Genomic DNA, 25,615 nt, shown 5'->3' on the forward strand with positions numbered 1-25,615 from the left:
CCCCTAACCTCCATAAAATGCTTTCATATTTATTGTTTTAGAATTGTGTCAATCCAGAGGAAAAAAGAAAAGTTTGGGCCACAGAGAAAACTTCACATTTCAGAATGTGAAAATTGTACAGTTATTTTTGCCAATGTATTTATAGTAATACTAAAAATAAATTTCAATTTTAAAAACCTTTTTAACTAGAAATTTGGATAACTAAGAAGGAATAACAAACTATAGGAAATTACTAAGAAAGTCACGGCATGGGAATGTCACATGTCAGAACTTATAGTGGTACTTACATCAGCATAACAGTTATAGTTACACTAGAGGCCCGGTGCATGGGATTCGTGCACTGCTGGGGGGTGTGGCCTGCGGGGATAGGCCCACTGTGGGAGCGCCGCTCATCCTGGTCAGCCCAGCGGCACTCCCACTGTGGGAGCACACTGATCACCAGGGGGCAGCTCCTGCATTGAGCATCTGCCCCCTGGTGTTCAGTGCACGTCATAGCAACTGGTCAACTGGTCCTTCTGCCTTTTGGTTGCTGGGCTTTTATTATATAGGATAAGTTATTTTTAATTTTAAATAACTTATTATGTTAGAATAATTTAGATTTACAGAAAAGGTAGGAAGATAGTATAAAGTGTTCCTAGATTTCACCAAGTTTCCCCTAATTTTAACATTTTATGTAACCATGGTACATTTGTCAAAATTGAGAAATTAATACTGCTAAGTTACTGCTAACTACACTATAGAATTTATTAGGATTTCACCAGTTTTTCTACTAATCCCTTTCCTGTTCCAGGATCCAGTCCAGGATACTATATTGCATTTAGCCTAATTTTTTATTTACCATTAAGAAAAAATGGAAACAAATGAACTAAGAAATCAATTTAAGATGTTAAAAAATAGAATAACTCAGAGGGAAAAAAGATAAAGGCAGAAATTCATGAATCAAAAATAATAGTTTGACAAATATAGGAGGTTATTATGTGCAAAAAATTTTTTTAATCATAAAGTAGGTAAATTCAAGGTAAAAAGAAAAATGCAACATTGAAATTTATAAGAAAACATTGAGAAAAATAAATTTTATATGATACATTTTAAAATTCTAAATAAAAGGAAATATTTGAGAATTTATAAACCATTAATATGAGCTAAGTTTATTAGTATTTTATAAAAGCTGATACTAGTATTTGGAAAAACTCACTAAAGTTTTATTAGTGAGTTTTTTTAAATTTTCAAAGAACAGGTAATATTAATGCCATATGATCCACTTAACATTTTATGAGACCAGTATATCTTCATACCAATACCTGGCAAAGCATGTACACACACACACACACACACAGACACCTATATCTTATTACTTAGGAATATTGATACAAATGGGGTCAAAATGGAAAATCAAGCACCCATATCTGTCTTAGCTAGCATCCTAAGTCCTTTGTAAAAATGAATTAAGAAGAAAAAAGCATATTCGTATTGGAAAATTAGAGAATTACCATTAATAGTCTAAAGTTTGAGACATTTCTGTAAAATGGTAGTAGATATAGGATTCATGGAGGAGAGAACAATCTAGGACACGTTCAGGAAGACATGCTGGAATATGTATGCTTGCTTATCCAGGGGGTTGCTAAGTAGCAGGCATCTCAGAGATTGTCCTGCAGTCTGAGGCAGTATGTATAGTCCTTGAAGCCAGAAAGTTGGGGCAGGGTACTGAGAATATTGAGTTGTAGGGAGGATAGGGAGCCTCAGAATGCGAAGATGAGCTGCTGTTGATACATTGTACCCTAGACCATGTTCAGCCCCCCTCCTCCACTGTTATTGGAGAGAGGCCCCTGTAATCATAGCTAACAGCCATGGGTTTTGAACAATGATTTTTGTAACAAAAGTGAGTAGCACTTAACTAAGAGCAGCCAGACACTTGGGGAAAACCAGTAACATGAAAGAGGCAGGGACTTTGTCACCTCTTATTCACTGCTGTGTCCCAGCTCCCAGAACTATGTCCACAGATTAAACACATTGCATGTGCAGTAGAGTATGAGTAAAATAAAAGAGGTTTATCAGACTTCAACTTCTTTTGATTCTGGGGACTCGGTATCATCAAAGCCCTGAGTTTCTTTCTTTGCTTGGGCTTCAGAAGTGACAGCTTTATTTCAAAGCTGGTTTCTCTCATAGTGGAAAAGGACTGTAGCAGTTCCTAATGTTGCTATACCCTACACCTGGGATTGGCAAACTTCCTCTGTATAGAGCCACATAGAAAATATTTGGGGCTTTACAGGCCATACAGTCCCTGTTGCAATTATTCAACTCTACTATTGTACCATGAAAGCAGCCATAGGAAATTTGTAAACAGATGGGTATGACTGTATTCCAATAAAAGTATTTACAAAACCCAGTGGCAGGCCAGATTTAGCCTGGAGGCTGAAATTTGCTGACTTCCCTACCCATCCAAAAAAGAGCAAGTATGTTTTCTAGTAGCTTTCTCAAAAGGACAAGGAGGCTTTGTTTTCTAAAGTTCTCAACAACCCCCCCCCTTTTTTCTAATGTCTATTTATGAACCAATTCCTACAGTAAGTGGGGTGAGACTCTCATATTGGTATAGAGTCCTCATTGCCCAGTCTGAAGGTACAGGTGGAAGGAGTTTAGTTGAAACTTATGGTTGCATGGGGCCAAAACTCTACATAATCAGAAAGGGAATAGGGGAATGGATGCTGGGTAGGCACCAAATAAGGTCCACTCTGTAGAACTAATCACAGTGTATTACAGTATGTGCATCTGTTGTGCTCCTGGATTGAATGAAGGCCCTTGAGGTCAGGCACCACAGTTTGATTATTAGTAACCTCAGCTTGCACCTTGTACAGGGCTTGAATTCAAATGTTAAAAGTGGCCAGATCCTTGCTTATTGGGATTACTTACACAAGGTGTGGGGAAAGAGTTGGTTTATAGTTGTGAGTATGCAAAACAGACACCTATATTTATTATATTATTTATTTATTATATTATTTTCCATATAAACAACTGTAAACCTACTTTTCCCCCACTCTGTATATTTTTTGGTTTTATAAGTATTTAATAATATAAATACATGTTTTCATTATCAGTCATATAAATGACTGGAAAATTATTTGGAAAGCATTAATTTTTAATTGTTGATTAAAACTTTTCCTAGTCCTTAAGGGACTAATTTTATTTATTTATCTTTCTCTAACATAAGGTTCACAAAAAGGATTCTGGCTTTTGGCGAGATTTTGGCTTTGGAATGACTTGTCAGTACCGATCAGATTTCCTGACCATTGGTAAGTATACCTGACATTTAAGGATAGGACTTTATGAATTTACAGTACTACCTTATAGCAATTTCTAAAAAGTTTCAGATTTGAGTATTTTTTTATTAAATTATAAATGTCTGAGAATAGCTGAAAAGAGGAGTCTGAATATAGGAAAGGCAACATGAGTTTATAATTATTGTCTTTAAATAGCAAAAATGATACCCTGACTGGTTTGGCTCAGTGGATAGAGCGTCATCCTGGGGACTGAAGGGTCCCAGGTTCGATTCCAATCAAGGGCGCATGTACCTTGGTAGGGGACACAGCCCCAGTGGGGGGTGTGCAGGAGGCAGCTGATAGATGTTTCTCTCTCATCGATGTTTCTAACTCTCTATCCCTCTCCCTTCCTCTCTGTAAAATATCAATAAAATATATTTTTTAAAAAATAGCAAAAATGAGGTCATAAAGATAAAATAAAAGTGTAATATATTATTGTTTCTTTAAAACACTAGTTTTGATATCTGTGTGACTTGTTACCATATTTGCAGTTGATTTGAGTTTTCTAACAAAAGATCTGTTGTAATCATGGATTGTTACAGCAGAGTAATGTTGAGTTATCTAGTCCAAGGGCTTTTATATATATTTTTTTTTAAATATATTTTATTGATTTTTTACAGAGAAGAAGGGAGAGGACTAGAGAGTTAGAAACATCGATGAGAGAGAAACATCGATCAGCTGCCTCCTGCACACCCCCCACTGGGGATGTGCCCGCAACCAAGGTACATGCCCTTGACCGGAATTGAACCTGCGACCTTTCAGTCCGCAGGCTGATGCTCTATCCACTGAGCCAAACCGGTTTTGGCGCTTTTATATTTTTTATTGAGAAATGAAACCCCCTTTAATTGTCTATTGAACTGTTATGCAAAATTCTAGTATCTAAAACAAATGAAAAAACAGCTGCTCTCTCTGACTCTGGTTGAAGTTGGAATGGGGGACTAGGAGTTACTAGCTTAGTTCCCTAAGCCAGAAATGACCATGAAGAATTTGATTGAAGCTTCCTGCCCCACCCCGACTCCATTCTTACCCAGCAGAAAACATTGTCAGCGAGAGTTTTCAGAAAGCAGGGTGAGACTTCCAGTCATGATGGCAAAGTAGGTGAACACTGTTTGCCTGCTCCCACAATTACATCAAAACTAAACTAAATTACAGAACAACCACCCTTGGGAACCACCTGAAGACTAGGTAAACAGAACTCCTATATATAAGGATATAAAGAGAAGCCATGTCGGGACTGTTAACTGGACAGAGTTGTATAACAGGCTAGTTCACACGCACATGTGAATTAGGAGGGATATTTTGTCCATAGAGGTCCCCCCTGATCCCAGCCCCACACCAGTCTCTGCAGCCCAGACCACCAGTGCTAGGGGCAGCAGCTTAAGAAACACCAACGACAAACAGGGAGGAACTGAATTGTCAGGCTTTGGGGTGAGCACTGAAGGGGCAGGTCTGTCCAAGACAAGTGCTGGCAGGCACCATTTTCCTTTGTTGAGCCCTTCCCCCACCTAGCCTGTGGGTGCAGGCAGGTGACAAATCTGAGTCTACATGAAACTAGATAACACAATTCCCACCACCCTGCTGATGCCCTGAGACCCTGCCCCACCCAACCTGTGCACTGGCCTGAACATCTTTCAGCAGCTGTTCCTCACAAGCAATGGGCTGCAACCCATGCTGTGAATTCCCTTAAATCTCTGAAAAATCCACATACCCCAAACAATCATCAGTTGGCTGCAGCATGCCCTGTACTTCTTGCTAAGTGACCCTCAGCCTGGCACTAACAGCAGCCTGCCTTGATTCAAGGCATAACCACACCCAGGTGCCTCCAAGCCCAGAGCAGGCAGCTACCAAGAACTGATCACTTTGTACCTCCTACCAAGTGGCCTCAGGTAGGGTATAGGCAGAGGCTGACCTGGGCCTGCACTGGAGCCCCTCCCAAGAGTTCCCAGGACCAACAGAGCCAAATGCCATCTTGTGTGGAGACCACACTAGAGTACCAAGCAATTAGCTCCAAAAAGACACACCAAAAGGGTGGGCTCCAAAGAAACCAGAGTCCCACTACAGCAAATCCCATTTTGAGGGGTCAACTGCCACTCAACAGCTCATCCTCTGTAATCATAGCCAATCCTCACAGCCAGTCAGCTAGAGAGTCAGTTCTACCTACTGAAGTGCCAACAGCAATCAAGACTCAACTACAATGGATGAGAACACACAGCCCACACAAAGGACAGCCCTGGAGCACCTGGCTAAGGTGACTAGGGAGACAGTGCCACTGGGCCCCACAAGAAACCTATTACATAAGGCCAACCTGCCAAGACTTGGAGATGTAGCAGATCTACTTAAAATGTACAAACACAGAGAGGCAGCCAAATTGACATGTCCCCAATGAAAGAACTGGACAAAAGTTCAGAAAAAGAACTAAGCAAAAAGGAGGAAAGCAATCTACCAGATATGAAGGTGAAAACACTATAAGGATGCTCAATGAACTTAGAGGAAGAATAGATGAACAAGTAAGACCTTACACAAAGGGACAGAAATCATAAAAAATGAATAAGTCAGCAGCCTAAGTGGAAGTTACACTTATCTCCTCCCTTACCAAACTGGAATTACAATAAAAATATGGAACAGTCAACCTGAATAACCAACTGAAGACTGGCTGAACAGAATTCTTATGCTCACAGGTTTACAGAAGAAGTCACGTAGAGACTGGCAGGAGGGGCAGAGGCACAAAAAGGGCTGGCACCACTTCCACTGGTGGTAGCTGAGATTCCTGAGGGATAGCTCAGCTGCAAAGGTTCCCCCTTAGGAGTTTGTGTCTCAACCCCACACTGGTTCCCCAGTCCAGACCACCATGTGTTATGTGGAAGAAGCACCCACATAACCTCTGGCTGTGAAAATCCGCAGGGATTCTGACCACCGGGGCAAGACGGAAGTCTGCTAGAGACCCAGGCACCCTCTTAAAAGGTCAGCACACAAGATCTCATTCACAGCCACTCACCCTGGGCTCTGGCAGAAGGAAGGCAGAGCTGATGAGAATCCTGTGAGGATAGACTGGGTTTTGTGGCTCCAGGGAGAGAGCTGTAGAGACAGCTGCCAGGGTCCCTGTGCTTAGTTCCTTTTACACACTGCAGATGCCATCTTTCTTATGTGGAGCTCACCTTTCTATATGACACCAGCCTGGGGGAATGCAATCGTCCCACCAGCTCACACTCTGCAGAGGAATCGGCTGCCTGGTCCTAGGTGTATAGGTCTGGGCAGACTCAGGGCATGTCAATGACTGAGTTGTGTGGGCAAAGGCCATTTTCCCACCGTCCTGGTAGCTGACTAGCACCTCCCACTAAGGGGAGATCCACCAGCCCCACCCTTTGGATTTTTGGTGATCCTGCACTGCCAATCTTGAACTCTCTGGGTGGTCCAGGCAGAATCTGAAACAGGCTGAGTTGTATGACTATAGGCCAGGGCTATGTTTCCCTCACACATCTGACCATTGCAGAGCCCTCCCTTCACACAGCCAAATCTTGGTCTGTTTGGGCATGATAAACTCTGCTGGCCTCATCCTATGACTCCCTGACACCCCACCCTACCACAAAGGTCTGCCAGCACTGGCAAGTGACAGGTAGCCTTGTTGTACTCTGGGACTTTTGCTGAGTGGCCACAGACTCAGCACTGACATGGAGGTTGAACCTTTATTGAGCTGGTGGACACCACTCGCCCTTGCCTGGTGACTCACTGAAAACCTAGCCCACACAATCAAGTACCACCAGAGGCTCTTTCAGAAACTAGCCTAACAGGCAGCCAACAGGGGAAGCAGGCAGAGGCAGATGCATTGGGCCTTGTGCTGACCTGCCCTCAGGCTTCGTGCTGGTGGAAGCTATCCTTGGTGTACAGTTTGGTTCTCATGCAGAGGCAGCCACAAAATAGATCACTTTGTAACTTCAAACAGGTTGCCCAGGGCCAGTCACAAACAGCGTCTGATATTGATCTGCACCGGACTCCCAGGAGTCCCCAGAACCAACACACCCAGTTGAGAGCTTCACACAACATCAGAGCAGGATCCAGTTAGCTTCAGAAGTGGCACATCCAAAGGGAGATCTCAACAGGCTTCAGAACCTACTGAATCAACTGCTGCTGTGTGTGGTCAACACCGCACAGAAACAAATACAAAGAGGCAGCAAGATGAGGAGACAAATAGCATGCCCCAAATGAAAGAACCATAAAAAGAACCAGTCAGAAAGTAGAATACAATATCTGAAATGAAGAATACACTAGAGCCCTAGCTGGTTTGGCCCAGTGGATAGAGCGTCGGCCTGTGGACTGAAAGGTCCTGGGTTTGATTCCGGTCAGGTGCACATGCCCGGGTTGCGGGCTCAATCCCCAGTGGGGGGCATGCAAGAGACAGCCGTTCAATGATTCTCATCATTGATGTTTCTATCTTTCTCTCCCTCTCCCTTCCTCTCTGAAGTCAATAAAAATAAATAAAAAGTATTTTTTTAAAAAGAATACACTAGAAGGAATAAACAATAGGTTAAATGAAGCAGAGAATTGAATTAATGATATGGAAGACAAGGTAACAGAAAACACCCAATCATAGTAGTAAAAAGAAAAAAAATTTTAAATTAGGATAGTTTAAGGGACCTTTGGAACAACATGAAGTGTAACAACATCCACATCATAGAGGTACCAGAAGGAGAGGAGCCAGAGGCATTGAGAATCTATTTGAAGAAATATTCTTCGTGCTTCTTTAAAACGTTTTTTGTTTAGCTCAAACTAGTCTCAACTTTAACTCCCATTTCCTGTGTCCCCTCTAGTTAGCCCTCTGCCCCATTATTCCATCAGAATTGTTCTGCGTGAGGTTATAAGTGATATTTATGGTTCATTTTTTGTTCTTAACTGAGCAGCTGCATATACTTGACCATTTCTTCCTCAAGACACTCTCTTCACTTGACCACTGTGATATTTTCTCCCTCCTCTGGGGCCATTTCTTAGTCTCTTATCTTTCTCTGCCTATTTAACTTCTAGATGTTGGCAATCTATTTAGACCTAGGCTCTGCTTTCCTGTAAACCAATCAGTCATTTCATCCATTCCTTGTGGCTTTAAATCATTTGTGTACTCATTCTCAGACTTATATCTCCAGCTTAGCCATTTCTTCTATTTTCCCCTCTGGTAAGTTTTATGTGACCCAGAAAAACTTGCATTTCAAAGGATAGAAAGAAAATGTGATAAAAATATTAATGGTGGTGAGGTTATGGGTGATTTATATTTCCTTCTCTTTTACTTGACTTTCTAAAGATTTTCTATAGATCTTTGAAGTTTACAAAGCAATCTCAAATATGTATTTAATTTAATTTAATTTCGACACTCTCAACAACAGTCCTTGAGCTCCTAGATGTCATCTGATAACTAGACTTCCTAAGTTGAACTGTTCTGGCTGCCAGGCAGTTACTTAGAGTGTTAATTTTGATCCTACAGGTGGATTTGACATGGAAGTTAAAGGTTGGGGTGGAGAAGATGTTCATCTTTATCGAAAATACTTACATGGTGACCTGATTGTGATTCGGACCCCGGTTCCAGGTCTCTTCCACCTGTGGCATGAGAAACGCTGTGCTGACGAGTTGACCCCCGAGCAGTACCGCATGTGCATTCAGTCCAAAGCCATGAATGAAGCCTCTCACTCACACATGGGAATGCTGGTCTTTAGGGAAGAGATAGAGACACATCTTCGCAAGCAGGCATACAGGACAAATAGCGAAGCTGTTGGTTAACGTAACCATCGACACATTAGTCTGAACCACAAACCAGCACTATTTATTTAGCCTTAATTCCAGTGCCAGATGCAGTGCCTCTTTCAAAGAATACATGCTTATCTTCTGTGCTCTTTCCGACATTACTTTATCTTAGCAGTATAACTTAATATGAGAAGAAAAAGCAACTGTTTCAATGCAAAGCCTGTTTTGTGAGAATATTGCACTATGGAATCATTGATAAATCAAAATTTGGTGTTTGGTCCCAAAGTAGTTTTGAGTTAATTTGTACTCCGCATCCATATTCTGATGTTTCCTGGTTGCATCTGGGCTAAGTGATGGAATGTGTTGTGATGATGGTCAGTAAGGAGATCCTGTTCCCGCAGAGGTGGAGAGTTACGGATGGAGTGTCTGGACAAGGGTTCTTCGCTGACCACTGAGTCAACTTGCTTGGTTTTTATTTTTATTTTTTTATTGACGAGAGAGAGAGAGAGAAGCATCAATCGGTTGTCTGCCATATGCGCCCTGACTGGGGATTGAACCTGCAACCTAGGTATGTGCCCCAACCAGGAATCAAACCCGCAACCTTTGGTTGGTATAGGGGACATTGTTCCAACCAACTGGGCCACCCAGCCAGGGCTGTGGTTTTTAAAAGGAGATCTTTGGTCAGTTGCTTGAAGAATCCTTTTTCAATGAAGTAGAGGACAATTACATGACACATCTGAAATCCCCAATCAGGAGGAGACAGAAGTAAAAACCCCTTAACTTCATCTTGCTTAGTCCCCTCAATGTCTGTTTTTAAACAAATGGGTAATAGTGGGAAATACTTAGAATCCATGACTTGATTAAAATATAAAGTGTTACTACTTTGTCATCATTTTTGGGATTAGAAATCAAGTTGCTGTAGACTGTTTTGAACAAACTGAAATCAACATGGAGACGTCTTGACAGACACTTCCTGTGTTGGAGTACAGGACACTAGTGGTGTCTGGGAGCATCATGTACATGAGCCTGGGCACTATCAGGGCCGTTAGTGGTGGGTGGTTCAAAATAGATGAGCATAGCATGGTGCTGTGTGTTTTTGTCTTGTCTCATTTAGCATGGGTTCATATGTATTTACTGTCCTTTTGTCCTAACAAGTTAATGTATGCTGCATATGCATTTGCATTATTATAATACTTTGAGAGTTTCACTGAAGAGAGAAAAAAACAATGAGGTATGCCATAAGATCACACTGATTTGAGAAAAGGGGAAACAGTATGAAATCTGAATTACAGAATTTTTTAAGAGATATGTATTACTTGCAGTTAGAGTGATGTTTTGAGGTATAAATTATATTAATGAGACAAGATGAATAAGAAATTATATTCAGATAGGACTATACTATGTTATTTATCACACATGGATCTTTTACCATAGGGTCAATTGCTAGATCCAGAAATTGGAGATATGGTGAAAAGCGTGCATAGATTTTTGAATCTTTGGTTTTTAAAAAGGGACCTATGCTGTATTCTTTCCATTTGTATATAAACCTCTGAAAATCATAGAAGAAAAATCATTTCTCTTTTGGCTCAGTAAATCATACCATCTGAAATATTATAAATTCTAAATTTCTTGGTGCTACATGAATTCAATTTTACAATAACTCTTACTAATTATTCTTATAAGTTTTAAGTTGGGGTAGCACTTAGGCTTGTTTTATTTTTGAAGATAGGTAAAATGTCCTGTGCACAATTATTCAGGCTGTTGTCTCCTTTTTATACAAGTATTTATTATGAAGACCGGTGAAAAGTGAGGGAACCTAATTATTTGCAAAGGTAAGTTTCAGCTAGTTTTTTGACATAAGCAAATGATTTTATCTTTTGTGTTTTTTTTAAACTAGCTTTTAATTTAAAGATGGAAGCTAAACAATGAAAACAGTACTATGTTTTTGAAATTAATCGGTACCAATAAAGTATTTTTTATCAAAAATTAAATGAAAATGTGATAAGTTTTCTTTTTGTTGTGAAATATCGTAAGTATAGAAATGTGTAAAGCATGTAATTATGTACTTAAAGGATATAGAACATTACCAGTGAAAGGTCTTCTGTGTGCCCCTTCTAATCACTTCCTGATTTTTGTGATAATTTTTCTTCTTTTTTTTTTTTTTTTGTTAATCTTCACCAAGGATATTTTTTCAATTGATTTTTAGAGAGTGGAAGGAGGGGAGAGACAAGAGAGAAACATCGATGTGAGAGAGTCACATAAGTTGGTTGCCTCCCACACGCACCCCAACCTGGGCCAGTGGGCCAGTGGGTCAGGGATTGAACCTACAACCCAGGTACGTGCCCTTGATAAGGAATCGAACACGTGACCCCTTGGGTGTGTGGGCTGATGCTCTAACCACTGAGCTCACCGGCCAGGGCCACGTGTTTTTCTTCTTAGTTTTCCCAGCTGTGTATGTATCTCTACCCAATGAACTGTTTAGTTTTGCAAATCCTCACCTGAGGATATGTGTACTGATTTTAGAGAGTGAGGGAGAGAGAGAAATACATCAGTGTGAGAGAGAAACATCAATGTGAGGAAGAAACATCAATTGGTTGTCTCCATATGCGCCCCAACTGGGGATTGAACTCACAGTGTAGGTATGTACTCCCACCAGGAATCGAACCACAACCCTTTTAGTGAAAGGACAATGCTCCAAACAACTGAGCCAACCAGCCAGGGCAGTAGTTTTGCCTGTTTTTGAATTTATACACATACTACAGGCCTGGGTGGGGGAGGGTCCCTCAGCCCGACCTGCGCCCTCTCACAGTCCAGGACCCCTCAGGGAATGTCTGACTGCCAGATGTCCCTGTGGGATTGGGCCTAAACCAGCAGCTGGACATCCCTCTCGTAATCCAGGACCGCTGGCTCCTAACCACTCACCTGCCTGCCTGCCTGATCGCCCCCAACTGCCCCTCCCTTCCAGCCTGATCACCCCTAACTTCCCCCCCGCCTGCTGGCCTGATCACCCCCAACCGTCCCACCCTGCTGGCCAGCTCTCCCCCAACTGCCCCCCCACGCCGGCCTGATTGCCCCTAACCTGCCTCTGCCTCCACCCCGCCACCATGACTTTGTCGGGAAGGTCTCCCAGTCTAATTAGCATATTTCCCTTTTATTAGTATAGATTATTTCATTATCTATTTTTAACTTTCATTCAATATTATGTTTTTGAGGTTCACCCATGTTAATCTCAAAATTATTTTTATTACTGAATAGTATGCCACTATATGAATACAGTCATAATTGGTCAGTAACAGGCCGTTGTTTATGACTGTGGTCCCATAGGATTATAATGGAGCACACCATTGCGTTTTAAACCAACTGTTCCCGCCCTAACCAGTTTGGCTCAGTGGATAGAGCGTCGGCCTGCGGACTGGAGAGTCCCAGGTTCGATTCTGGTCAGGGGCATGTACCTTGGTTGCGGGCACATCCCCAGTAGGGGGTGTGCAGGAGGCAGCTGATCAATGTTTCTCTCATTGATGTTTCTAACTCTCTATCCCTCTCCCTTTCTCTCTGTAAAAGATCAATAAAATATATTTAAAAAATAATTCCTTTAAACCAACTGTTCCCAAATGTTTCTTGAAATCGCACTATATGCTTAGTTAGCACCATTCTAGACACAGAGTGCAACGGTGAACAAGAATAGTGGAGTTTGTGTTGTAGTTCTGGAGAGAGAAGTTGTAGCACAATGCAGTAGTCATGTGTTTGTGGTGATACTGGTGGAAGCAAACCTGTGCTGACAGTCATACAATACAGTACAGCATATATACTTGATAATAAATGAGTATGTTACTGGTTTATGCATTCACTATACTTGTTACCATTATTTTAGAGTGCACCCCCATTTACAGAAAGTCTGCTGTGAAACGTGCAGTATTAGGCTCACGTCTCATGTTTACCGCTTCTCTTGATTGCACCATTTTCTCTTGTGCTTGAGGGAATCTCATGGTGTAGTGTAGCCTAAGTGTACAGGGTTTGTGAAGTCTCCAGCAGTGGGCAGTCATGACCTGGCCTTGGCACTCACCGTCACTCGCTGACTTCCCCAGAGCAGCACCCAGGCCCGCCAGCTCCGTTCATGGTATGCCCTACACAGGTGTTCCACTTTATCTTTCATACTGTATCTTTACTGTACCTTTTCTATATTTAGATACGTTTGGATACACAAATACTTACCATTCTGTTATAATTGCCTCCAGTATTCAGTAGAGTAACATGCTGTGCAGGCTGTAGCCCAGGAGCAATAAGCTATACCATAGAGCCTAGGTGTGCAGTAGGCTGTACCATCTAGGTTTGCTAAGTGCATTCTACGATCGCACAAGGATGAAATTGCCTAATGATACATTCTCAGAATGTGTCCCGGCATTAAGTGGCATGTAACTGTATACTACACTATTAATTCCACTGTTTATAGATATTTGAGTTGTCTAGTTTTTCGTTGCTTGCTTTTGCTCTCACAAGCAGTGTTTTTTGTTTATTTTTTTATTGTTTTCAGAGAGGAAGGGAGAGGGAGAGAGAGATAGAAACATCAATGATGAGAATCATTGATCAGCTGCTTCCTGCACGCTGGGAATTGAGCCCGCAACCCAGGCATGTGCCCTTGGCCGAAATCGAACCTGGGACCCTTCAGTCCTCAGGCTGATGCTCTATCCACTGAGCCAAACCAGCTAGGGCAGCAGTGTTTTTATAAATACTATTTTACAGGTCTCTTTCGGTGTGCGAGAACTTCTCCAGGAAGGATGATGCTAGGTCATTCACTGTGTGCACATTTAGCTTACTTTCCCAAGTACATTGACCACAGCCCACACTGTGCGAGAGTTCACTTCACACTCTTGCCAATGCTTAATTTTGTCAGGCTTATTAATTCTTCTAATCTAGCGGGTTTAGACATGAATTATAATTTGCATTTCCAGTCTTTTTGTCCTTTTTTAACAGTTCATAGGAATTTTTCACATATTCCAGATACCAATTCTGTTGGTTACATGTTTGCAACTATCTTCTCCCAGGATGTGGTTTGTCTTTTTCCATTCTTGATGGTACTTTTTGATGAATAAAAATGAACTTTACTGTGAATAATCTTCTTCCTTTATGTATTCTACTTTTTATTAGATGTATGCCCTCAAAGGGAAGGATGTTTTAAAGCTATGTTCCTTCTGCTGCTGCTTCCTCCTCCCCCTCCCCCTCCCCCTCCCCCTCCCCCTCCCTCTCCCCTTCTCCCTTCTCCTCCCCTCCCTGATGCCACAGCTGCTGCAGCCTCCTCCTCCTCCTCCTCCTCCTCCTCCTCCTCTTTTTTACCAAGGAAGTTGGACTTTATGATGCACTTTAGGGGGTTTATATTGTTCTCCACTCCTCAGCTTTCCTAGGGCAATCCTCCAGGCCTCTTGCCTCATTCCTCACTCAGACCTCCCCTGGGGGGTAGAATGGGAAAGAAGCAAAACCCATCTGATTCTATCATCTGCTGCTTAATCTAAGCCCAGAAGAAATATGAACCAAAATGTATTTTATTTCATTTTAATTCAATTTATTAGACCAGCATTGATTAATAAGATTATATAGGTTTCAGTGTACACTTCTATGATACATGACCTGTATATTGCATTGTGCACACCACCCAAAGTCAAATCATCTTCTGTCACCATATATTTGGCCCCCTTTATGAGCCCCCCACCACCCTCTTCCCTCTGGTAACCACCATACTGTTGTCTGTATGAGTTTAAGTTTTATATCCCATATATGAGTGAAATCATTTGGTTCATAGCTTTTTCTGACTGACTTACTCACTTAGCATAATATCCTCAAGATCCATCCATGATGTTATAAATGGCATTATTTCATCCTCTCTTACAGCTGAGTAGTATCCATTGTATGTATGTACCACATCCAATCATCTATCCAAAGACACTTCGGTTGTTTCCATATCTTATCCACTGTGAATAGTGCTGCAGTAGACATAGGGATGCATATATCTTTGCTAATAAATATTATCTTCTGAATACCTCAAATGTGGCTTTGCTTTTCCCAGTTAGATCTTTAACCTAAGTAGAAGAGATTTTTGTGAATTTGTGTAAGGTAATGATTGCATTTTACTTCTTTCCAACATCACCTTACTGTAAGGTCCATATTTTACCCACTGACCTGCAAAACCACTCTCATCCATCAGCTGCTGTACATTCACAGGTCTGATGTGGGCTCTCATCTGTTCAATTAGGCTATCACCATGCCATTCATCACAGTCTAACTTCTGTAACCTAATACAGGTCATTACCTCTGAGACCTTGCCCTGTTCTTAAAGATTGTCTATTCAAAGCCTTGGTACTTTCATATAAGTTTTAGGATAAGCTTATTAATTTTCACAAAGACTTTTATTAATTTTATTGAAATCTCATTGAATCTATAAGGTCACTGGGGAAAATTCACATCTTTATGCTATAGTCTTCCAATCCTTGAATGTGAATCATCTGTTTAGGTCTTTATTGTCTTCAATTAAGTTTTATACTTTTATTTTTTTAAAATATATTTTATTGATTTTTTACAGAGAGGAAGGAAGAGTGATAGTCAGAAACATCGATGAGAGAGAAACATCGACCAGCTGCCTCCGGCACACCTCCTACCGGGGATGTGCCTGCAACCAAGTTACATGCCCCTGACCGGAATCGAACCCGGGACCCTTCAGTCAGCAGGCTGACGCTCTATCCACTGAGCCAAACCGGTTTTGGCAAGTTTTATACTTTTAATATAGTGGACTTAAACAAGTATTATTTTTAAATTTTTCCTAGATGTTTTGCATTTTTGATGCCACTGTAACTATCTTTTATTTTTATTGTTTATTGCTGGTGTCTAGAGAAAAATTTGATTTTTATGTTCAGCAACTTTGCTAAAAACACTTAATTCTAAAATGTATTTGTAGTTTCTTTTGCATTTTTTTGCCTTATATAATCATATATGAGTGGTAAACCTTTTGTTTCTATCTTCAATTTTTATATCTGTTTTTTGTCTTACTGTGCTAAATAGGATTTGTCACGCAGTGCTGACTGGAAGTGATAATAGTGAACGTCCTGCCCATGTTTCCAAAGCCCCGGGGAACATGCTGTGTTTCATCACTAAGTATATTCACGGGAGGTGTTTTGTAAATACCCTTTTATAAAGTTAGCAGAGTTACCTCCTATCACTGCTTGGCGAGTTTTTATCATGTGGGAGAGCATTGGTCAAATACTTTTACTTTATTAAGATGATCATGATTTCATTTCTATCTTTAATATGTTAAATTGGTAAAATGAATTCATCAGTTTTCTGAAGTAGACTTGCATTTGTGGGGTCATGATGTGTTATCTTTATTACACACTAGAGGCCCGGTGCACTAATTTATGCACGGGTCTGGCTGGTGATCGGGGCTGATCGGGGGTCCAGCTGGCCGGGGGGAGGGGCTGCGAGAGGTTGGCTAGCCGCCAGGGGCAGGAACCGCGGAAGGTTGGCTGTGGGAGCACACTGACCTCCAGGGGGCAGCTCCTGCATTGAGCCTCTGCCCCCTGGTGGTTAGTGTGCATCATAGCAACCAGTTGGCCGGTCATTCGGTCGTTCAGTCGCTTAAGCTTTTATATATATATAGATTGCTGGATACAATTTGCATGCACACAGACACTTGCACACACACACACACCATGTGCATATCTGTGTATTTATGTGTGCGTGAGTATGTGTATTTCAGGTGTTTTTCATCTATGTTCATAGGTAAGAACACCTCAGACCTTCCTTTCTCATCCCTGTTGACCTTTTCTATTAAAATATGCTAGCTTATGAAATAAGTTTCAAGTGTCCCTTCTTATTCTGTACCTGGAAAAGTTTCATAAGACTGTAATTACTTCTTTCTTGAATATTTTCCAGAACTCCCTGAATGCCACCTGGGCATGGACTTGACAGAGGACCTCAGGCCGTGCCCCCTGCCCCAGCGATGGGCCGGGAGACCTCAGGCCTTGACCCCCACCCCGGCACCAGGCTGAGGGACCTGAGGCTGCACCCCCCCCCCACCTGGCACCACACCAGGGGCCTGAGGCTACGCCCCCCTGCCTGGAGGGGCTTGATGGGGGTGGGGCCAGCCAGGTCTGGGTCTCACCCAATGGGGGCGGGGGGGGGGGGGGCCCAGCCGGGTCTGGGTCTCGCACGATTTTGAGACTCACATGGGTGGGCGGGGACTTGACTCTAGGTCCCGCAGCACGCCCCAGACTCTGACAGGAGGGAGATTTTCATATATATTTTACTAATTTTCTTTCATCTCTGACACTTCTATTATAGAGAAAGCAATATTAAATTTTAATAGCAATATTAAAATATTTCCTCTAATTCCCTTTTAATGTGCACAATTTTTGTGCACTGGGCCACTAGTCTGTTAATCAAAAGTTCTTAATTTTAACAATGTTTAAATTATCAATTTTCTTTCTTTTATGGCTAGTGATTTAGGTGTCCAATTTAAAAAAAAAAAACACAAAAACTTGCATACTCCAAAGTAAAGAAATGTTTATATTTTCTTTTAGACATTTTATTGTATTGCTTTTCATATTTGGATCTATGATTTATCTGGAAATAATTTTTGTGTATAGTATGCAGTAGGGGTCAAATTCATTCTTTAGAATTTTTTTAGTAAAGATCTGCTAAGAGCAAACTTCATTTTCCTTTGTAAATATATTTATCTTATTTTCAAACTTTTTTGAAGGATATAGAATTCTAGATTGGAAAATTTTGTTTTAACACATTGATGTTTACTTCATTGTCTTCTGGTTTCAACTATTTCTGTTGTAAAGTGAGCTATGATACTCCTTTGTAGGTAATCAAACTTCTTTTTCCTTTTTATCTCTGTTCTGTGTCACTGTGACATATCTGTGTGCAGTTTTGTGTGTTTTTTTCTGATCCTGCTTGAGATTCTCTGGGCTCCTTAGATTGTTGCCTTTTATCAATTCTGAAAGATTCTCAGCTGTTATGTTTCCATTGTCTCTGCCTCCTTCTCCCTCTCCTGTAACCCTGATGACATATGTTGAACTTGTTGTATCCTCTGTCTCTTAACCAATTTCACTTTTCCCAGTCTGTCTGTGTTACATTCTGTAATTTCTTAAGAATTGTGACCAAATGGATCTGGGAAAGAACTTCAATTTGACCTGGCCGGCGTGGCTCAGTGGTTAAGCGTCGACCTATGAACCAGGAGGTCATGGTTTGATTCCCGGTCGGGGCAAGTGCCTGGGTTGCAGGCCCAACCTCCAGTGAGGGATGTGCAGGAGGCAGCTGATCAATGATTCTCTCATCATTGATGTTTCTCTCACTCCCTCTCTCTTACTCTCTGAAATCAATAAAAATATATTTATTTTAAAAAACACTTCTGTTTGGTTCTTCTAGAAATGAAAATTAATTTTTAAATCCAAAGAGTGGGTTTAACAGATTAGATACAGCTCAGGAGAGACACTGTTTCAAACTAGAATACAGGTCAGAATGTTCACTTCCACTGCATCACTTAGGGGCAGAGCCATTTCAGGCCCACATTAACCAAATTCTCAACTTAAAGTTTTCGGACCAGTGTGATTTGTGTTGCAAAACGTAGTAAAATTTACTGACTTGTGGTTACAAACTATTGGGGGTAAAATTGTCCTCTTCATTCATACTGAGGTTCAAAATAGGCCATTTTTTTTACTTTGGTAGGGTTGGGGGTGGAGGAGTATTTTAGTTCAACTTCACTCTTATGCAGAGGGTGCCAGCTTTACGCCCGGGGCCTCCTATTTGACCCTTCTGAAGTAGGCCCTTTTTTCTCTATCCTCAAGGTAAAAGCCGGTTTAGAGTGTCCCTAACCCTCTGGGTTCCTGCCTCCACTTGGACTTTTTAAATTTCGCAAAACATCCATTGATTTCCACAGGCCGGCACTTAGTCTTCCACGTTTGCAGACAAGGACGGCTGCATAACTCTCTTACATCCTTGACAACGTAATTTCCTCCCCACGCTGCTGTTGATCTGTACCCGAGAGTCCTGGTTAGGTTGGGGGGATCTTTGTGGGGTGTTTGGCAGCTCTTCACCTTCCTCTCAGTATCATGACTTCCCTTTTGGGAGTTAAGATAGAAATGGCGTTGGCATAATCTGAGGTTACCACCCTGTGAGTGGAAAGTAGGTTTTTCATTTAGAAGGTAGTTTAACTCCCCAGTTTGTGCAAATGTTTATACACGGGTTAAATTTAACACGCAAGTGACTCTTTGGTAGCTCTAGAGTGTTTGTATTGGCCAGGGCTCCCGCTGTTCTTTGGGAAGGGCACTTGCAATCCTTTGCTTCACTTTTCCCAGAAGCGTCTGCTCTCTGCAGGAGGCGCGGCTTTCAGTGCCAGCAGAGGTGCCACTGCGAGCCCCCAGCTGCCACCACTGCTGCTCAGGAGCCAGGTGCGTACTTTCTGCCGTATAACATTACAACAGCCCCATGAGGTGGAATGTTGTAATTCCATTTTCATCATGAGAAGATGGAGGCGTAAAAATGTAAAAAGCTTGTCCAAGAGTACTCTGCTGGGAACTGGGAACTGGAACTCAAATTTTCTTATACTTAGCCTGTCTCGGCTCCCTAAGGAATCAGACATCCATTTTACTTACAGGGGTAGTAGGTGTATATTTCACAAATAATTTTAGTTTTGTCACAGAAGTCTCCTTGGCCTTAGTGGAGATCCTTAGCTTATCTTCCAGTCACATCTGATCTGTAACACAGATTTGTGCCTGGAACGTGTGTGAAGTGAGGGGTGATATTCAGTCATCATATGACGTTGTTAGCAACTGCACACTAGGTTGGCCTCTAGCCACACAAGGGGCTCCCACACAGCAGGAGCCAAGGCGCGTGCAGGAGGCAGACACCAGCAGGGTAATGTGGAGGAGGGCAGGGCCTGGAGGAGCAGAGCGTGCCCCTCCAGGAAGACATAAGGAGGCTCCAAGCACGTGAATGTGTGAGAACAGGATGGTGCTGTCAGGACGGTGTAGGTGTGCGGCCGGTTTGAGCATGCTGTGACTGAGTTCCTGGGAGAGGGGTTGTGAGGGTGAGCAGGAGCCAATTCCTGCAGAACCCCCTCCCCCACCCCACCCCCCACCCCCACTGCCTGGATGCCCAGGTGTGCAGTGGGGCCCTGAGCATTAATTCTAAGCAAGTTCCCAGGCTGTGGGTGACGGGGAGAGCGCCAGCCAGCCAAGCGAGCCACTGTCCACTCCCAGACAAACTCCGCGTTCAAGACGCAGACCCAAAATGTGCTGCTCTTCTCAGATGAGATGGGTATCAACTTGCAAAATTAACTTTATCAAGAAATCAGGATGCCACTGAATTTAAAGACCTAAAAAGTGATGCCCTTTACCCCAAGTTCACATCCTCACAGGTGTTCTTGTTTGCTTCACAAGCCCCTGAGCACCTATTGTATGCTGACCATGGGCCCTGGGGAAGGAGGCAGCCTTCTGTCCAGTACAGTGGCCACCAGCTATTGAAACATACACCAGCTGCATGTCAGTGCTCAGGGCTGTGTCACTCACAGCTGCTGTAAGGACACATAGACACGGGAATTCCGTCCCAGCATAAGGGGCTGTTGGGCAGCGCTAGTCTAGTGCGCATGACAGACCCTGCACACATTGAAATGGGCTGAGTTAGCTCTAAGGAGCAGGAAGGTTTGGTGAGCTCTGACCATGAACCTCGTGGGGCCCGGGCACTGTAAACGGGTGGCAGTGGGACAGGCCAGAGAAAAGCACGTGGGAGCTCGGCTTCCCTCCTAGTCTCCTTGTCCTTCAGTTCCACAGGCCCTCACGTGCCCCTAACCCCCTTTTCTTCGTGCTCTGGAGGGCGACTCATGACAACACCAAGAGCCCCGCCTAGACTGCGTTCTGCAAACTGCTCTTCAGGGAGCGGCCTCAGGTGCCCGGCTTCCCCTGCCCCGGAAGAGACCACAGTGCCCACGACTCTGAATGTTGGATTAGTCCTGCCATGGGGGAGCCCTGACAATCTCATTTAAGTCGGGTTTCCCAAACTTCACATGGCCGTGTCGTACAGCAGCTGCTGACACCTGGGATCTTACTTGGAGGACCGCCAGACTGGAACATGCCACCTATGAAAGTGTTGTTTCGCACTTTTTACCTGGAAAGCCCTTTGTCAGGATGCAGTGTGGATGAGAGCGGCCTGCTCCCATAGGAAAGGCCGCGGGGCCCTGGCAGACCCGGCCGGCCCCGGCTGCAGAGAACAGGCACATGAGGGGAGCAACATGTTCTTTTATTGATGCAAGTATGTCCAGTCACACCAACAGCTGACATGCTGTGTTACAGTACAGCTTGATGCTCACAGTTCATCTCAAAATACCAACACATCACAGTCAGGAGATGGACCCAACTGGGCAGATGAAGTGGCAACACAGACAGGTGAGGTGAGCACAGAACTGGGCCCCGCGACGTGGAGGTGACGGGAAACTCCCTACACGTGGACAGAAAATGCTCTAACGCGTATTCCAAATATATACTCTCAGGTTTAAGCCTTTATCTCAAATACATAAACAAAGCAATATGTACTATCAATATACAATATGTACTATCTAGGACATCTGGAAAGTGCAAAAACACTGTGACAATACAGTGTAAATATTCTCGCTCCACCCAGTTACAGGTGGCGGCAGCAGCGACCACAGAGCCACCCCTTCCTGAGGCCTGGCCCGCGCCTCCAGGTGTCCTGGGAGCGGGGGGAGTAGCAGCTGGCAGGCCTCCCGCTGGAGGCTCCCGCAGAGCCAGGCATACAGAGAGACCAGGGTGAGGAGCTCCACACCACACACAAGGGAAAGCCGCGCGAGGGCGACGCAGTCCGTGTGGATGGCCCGCCTCCCGTGCTCAGGGAGCAGGGCGGCCACCGTCCCATGGCCAGGACGTCGGACGTCCACGTGGAGTGTGCTCCTTGCGTCTGGGAGTGGAAACGACCTCCCAGTGCTGGGCAGTGCGTGTCCACTTACACCGAGGAGACTGACAATTCCAACTCCCTCGCCTGTCATTATTTTAATTTTCTATTTTCCTAAAATGTAGTTGAAGAAAGTTTGGCCAGACATGTTCCAACAGAAAAGTATGCCTCCAGGTGTCCCCCTGCCCCTCCCAGCCCCAGAAATCCCTGATAAAGGAAAAGGAAAATGTAAACTTTGGAAAGCCCGCACTCAAAGGTTTGCTTCCAGAAGTATGCAAATGAGACCTCCTGGCCTCCCAAGGCCTTGTGGGAACCTGGAAGCTCGTGGCCCAGGCTTTGCGGGCCCAGGCTTTGCGGGCAGGCGCCGCCGGCCATGGGCGCAGCGGCCTGAGCAGAGCGGGCCGCCCTCTGGGACCCTCTAAGGCACCAGCCCTAACATCCGAGACACTGGCTGGAAGGGCATCCACGCAGGCAGGGCTCACATGGGTTTTGGTTGGGTTTTTTAAATATTTTCTCATAAGGTGAATATAATCAAAAGTAGAAAATAAAAATCTACGCTTCATTAGGCCAAGATGTTATCATGGATGCCATCTCCCATGATACTCCTTCCCCACCCCTCCCTGAACCAGGGCGCTGCCCTGTTATTTAAAAGAAACAAAAACACGTTGCGCCAAAGGTTGATGCATGAAATAATTGCCATTTTTTCCATAAAAGTTATATACAAAATGGGCCCCAACCAGTGAGGCCGCCCCATCTCCACCCAGGTCAAGGTTAAAGCTCGGTTCTCGTGCGCGTCCTCGGTCGCAGGCCGCACCCACGCTTCAGGCTCTGTTGAGGAGAGTGGTCCTAGGGGGGACGGCACAGGGTCAGCGGCTGGCAGGCCCTTCCCCGGTGGATTCCAGGGCCCGGCCATTAGGGGAAGAGGCAGGACATTCAAACCCAGGTCCTCAGCCTCCTTCCACTGGCAGCTGCCTAGACCCCTTCCTCCCGCGCGGGGAGGTGCCCTCGGCTGCCTTTCAGAAGGCAGGTCTGTGATGCCTGTCCCGTCCTCTCCCCGCCTTGCCTGGGGCGGCCCCTTCAGTTCTCCTACCTCAGGGTCTTCCAGCTGTCCTTCTCCATGTGGTTCTCGGGCCCCTCGCTTTCGAAGGAGGCGATGAAGAGTGCTGAGAGACAGAGGGCCCCTCAGACGCATGTCCACATGCAGTCAGCCCACCCACTGTCCCCGCTGTCCCCTCTCCAGCCCTCATGGCAGGGGTGCAGGTGGGCCAAGAAGGGACTCCTGGACCAAGGGGCAGTGGCCTCGGCCGGGGCTCATCCACAGATCTCTGCCGTGTGAGGCCCCAGGCCCCACGAGGCCCCGCACTCCCAGCTACCTGCTCGAGGGCTCTGCTTGGTGCCTGGTTCTGAGCACTGGCCCAAACCCGCTTGGCTCTCAGGTGGCCTCCAGAGCCTGGTCTCCTTAGTCCTTATCCTTCATCTGTCCTCTGCCCACACCCACCCTCACAAACTCACCATGGCGGGCTTCCCCTGTGTGGTGTGGGATAATGATCAGCCCCCCATCGAGAGCCGACAAGGGGGAGTTGGGGCCAGGTGCTATGGGGCTGCCGCCATGCGGGGCGGCCTCACCTTCCTCGCTGTAGATGGGCGCTGTAAGCAGGTAATTCTGAATCTTCTTGTCCTTTTCAAAGGGACACTCTACCCGTGTCCATGTCATGAACTCGTGGATCTGTCTGGAGATCTCCCAAAATTTCTGAAGGGGCAGAGGACAACGGCGTTCCCCTGTCACCTTGATGAGGGCCGTGTGCTGCTCCCTGCCTAGCCCCAGCACGGTGAGGCGGGGGCTCTGCACAGCTGACTGTGTGGCCACGGAGCACGCTGTGCAGCGTCAGAGCCAGCAGGCGTCCCAGAGCACACACCGTCCTGCCCTCCACCTGGGCCATCAGGCTGGCGGCAGGGTCTGCACCTCCCCTGCCCAGGGACCCCAACCCCTGACCCCTAGCTGAGGCAGGCAGCCAGCCAGACCAGCACAGCACCACCAATCTGAACACATCATGATGTCACTCTTTGGGGCCCGTGTGGGAATCCATAACCCCCTCCTACCCTGACCTGCGTGAGGTGAGCACTGGACACCCAGCTCTCCTTACACCTCCCTAAGCACCTTTGTCCTACCCTCCTGCCCTTAGCCAGACAGGCCTCTGCTTCCATCTGGAGTTCTGCTGCCTCCTCCTTCCTGCTCGAGTCCCTCTTACCTAAAGCCATCCTGATTCTCCCTGGTGGGATCAGTGTTGGGACCAGTGTCCCGGGCGAATGGAGGCTCCTGTGGCTCCAGGCCCTATAACCAGGTCATCCACCCAGAAGGGTGGGGCCACCGTCACACCTCGAGTCACATAGTGTGACCCACCTTGGAGCTGCCAGTCCTAAAGGCCCTCTGCCTCAGGGCCATGCCTTGCTGCTCTCCTGCACAGGTGGATCCTGCCTGCCCTGGGCGTGGCCGGGAGGTCCACCCTGCTCTGTGCTGGACAGCCGCCCCTCCCTCTGGACCACAGTGGGGCTGAGCTTACCTTGAAGTTAATGTGCCCATTGGGCAGGTGGTTGGTGTGGATCTTGTGCAGGAAGTAGATGTCCTTAACGAAAAGGTTGAACACAGGAATCACAATCTTCTCTCGGCTGCTGTTGGCCATCTGGGACCTCTGTGTGGCCCCCTGGAGGGCCGTGCGATAGTTGCAGAAGTTGCTGGAAGGATCCATGTGGTGCTGTGTGCAGGGGGGAGGGAGGATGAATGTGGTGGGCAGTGCTTCCCCCGCCCCCTTTACAGAGCAGAGAGTCCACTGATGAGGAAGGCACTTCCCCTCTGGGCAACTCGGACTGTCACCCAGAAAAGGCTTCCCTTCCAAGAGGGGGCCCAGAGGTGCCAGCTGAGCGCAGGGCTGTCTGGTCTGGGTCTGGGCGTCACGGGAGAGCTGCAGAGAAGCTGCATAGCCCCCACGCGGCTTCCCTGCCCTGCTGGGCCTGCTCTCTCCTCCTTCCTTTCAAAACCCTCCCTTGCCCCCCTGCTTAGATCGACAACTCCCAACACCCACCAGCTCTATAGACACACATTTGCAAAAAAACAGACTCCGTGATCAAATACATCTGTGGCAGGCTGTGCATGAACTCACCCGTCAGGCCCGGGCCATCCAGAGGGTCTAGTGCAGCCGTGGGCAAACTTCGGCCCGCGGGCCGGATCCGGCCGTTCGGCTGTTCTATCCGGCCCGCGGAGCCGAAAGAGCGGAGGGTTCTCTTGCTCTCCCCTCCGCTCCTTTACTTTGAATTTATATTAGTTCACACAAACACTCCATCCATGCTTTTGTTCCGGCCCTCCGGTCCAGTTTAAGAACCCATTGTGGCCCTCGAGTCAAAAAGTTTGCCCACCCCTGGTCTAGTGCCTCGGAAAGCTGGGCCAGGAAAAGGCCCGTGTCTGCCGAGTTAGCATCGACCACTGCAGGGCTCGGGGGCCCATGTTTGTCAAATTCTTTAGCAACTACTCCCCGGAAGCAGCTTTAGGCGATGCCAGATCTGACTGAGTCAGGGCCGAGGACAGCTGCAGCGACCCGGTCCCCAGCGTGGCCAGGTTGGGCAGGCTG

At 45.3% G+C, this 25,615-nt stretch overlaps 2 protein-coding genes across 10 annotated transcripts in view; one reads left to right on the plus strand and one right to left on the minus strand.

Annotated features, from left to right (window-relative positions):
- Positions 1-17,125, plus strand: part of CSGALNACT2 (chondroitin sulfate N-acetylgalactosaminyltransferase 2) — a 44,528-nt gene extending 27,403 nt beyond the window's left edge. Inside the window, exons 6-7 of one of the 4 annotated variants that reach the window (XR_013959016.1) lie at positions 3,206-3,287; positions 8,782-9,320. Coding sequence is in view for 3 of the 4 variants with exons in the window: in XM_080641078.1 (XP_080497204.1) it covers positions 3,206-3,287; positions 8,782-9,074 (375 nt within the window). In the remaining variant the exon portion in view is untranslated. Of the gene's footprint in view, positions 1-3,205; positions 3,288-8,781; positions 11,020-15,609; positions 15,759-16,955 lie in introns of those variants that run through there. The other 3 variants (XM_080641078.1, XM_080641076.1, XM_080641077.1) reach the window with 3 other exon arrangements.
- A 4,178-nt stretch (positions 17,126-21,303) lies between these two features.
- The window catches only part of RASGEF1A (RasGEF domain family member 1A), a 94,862-nt gene continuing 90,550 nt past the window's right edge, over positions 21,304-25,615 (minus strand). For all 6 annotated transcript variants that reach the window (XM_080641071.1, XM_080641073.1, XM_080641075.1 and 3 more), the window contains exons 10-13: positions 24,554-24,745; positions 23,619-23,742; positions 23,083-23,155; positions 21,304-22,838 (exon numbers count right to left, since the gene is read on the minus strand). In XM_080641071.1, the coding sequence (XP_080497197.1) occupies positions 22,814-22,838; positions 23,083-23,155; positions 23,619-23,742; positions 24,554-24,745 (414 nt within the window). In that variant the 3' untranslated portion in view covers positions 21,304-22,813. The remainder of the gene's footprint in view (positions 22,839-23,082; positions 23,156-23,618; positions 23,743-24,553; positions 24,746-25,615) is intronic.

This window comes from Plecotus auritus (genome assembly GCF_963455305.1).
Source record: "Plecotus auritus genome assembly, chromosome: 9".
In the NCBI taxonomy this organism is placed as follows: Eukaryota; Metazoa; Chordata; class Mammalia; order Chiroptera; family Vespertilionidae; genus Plecotus; species Plecotus auritus.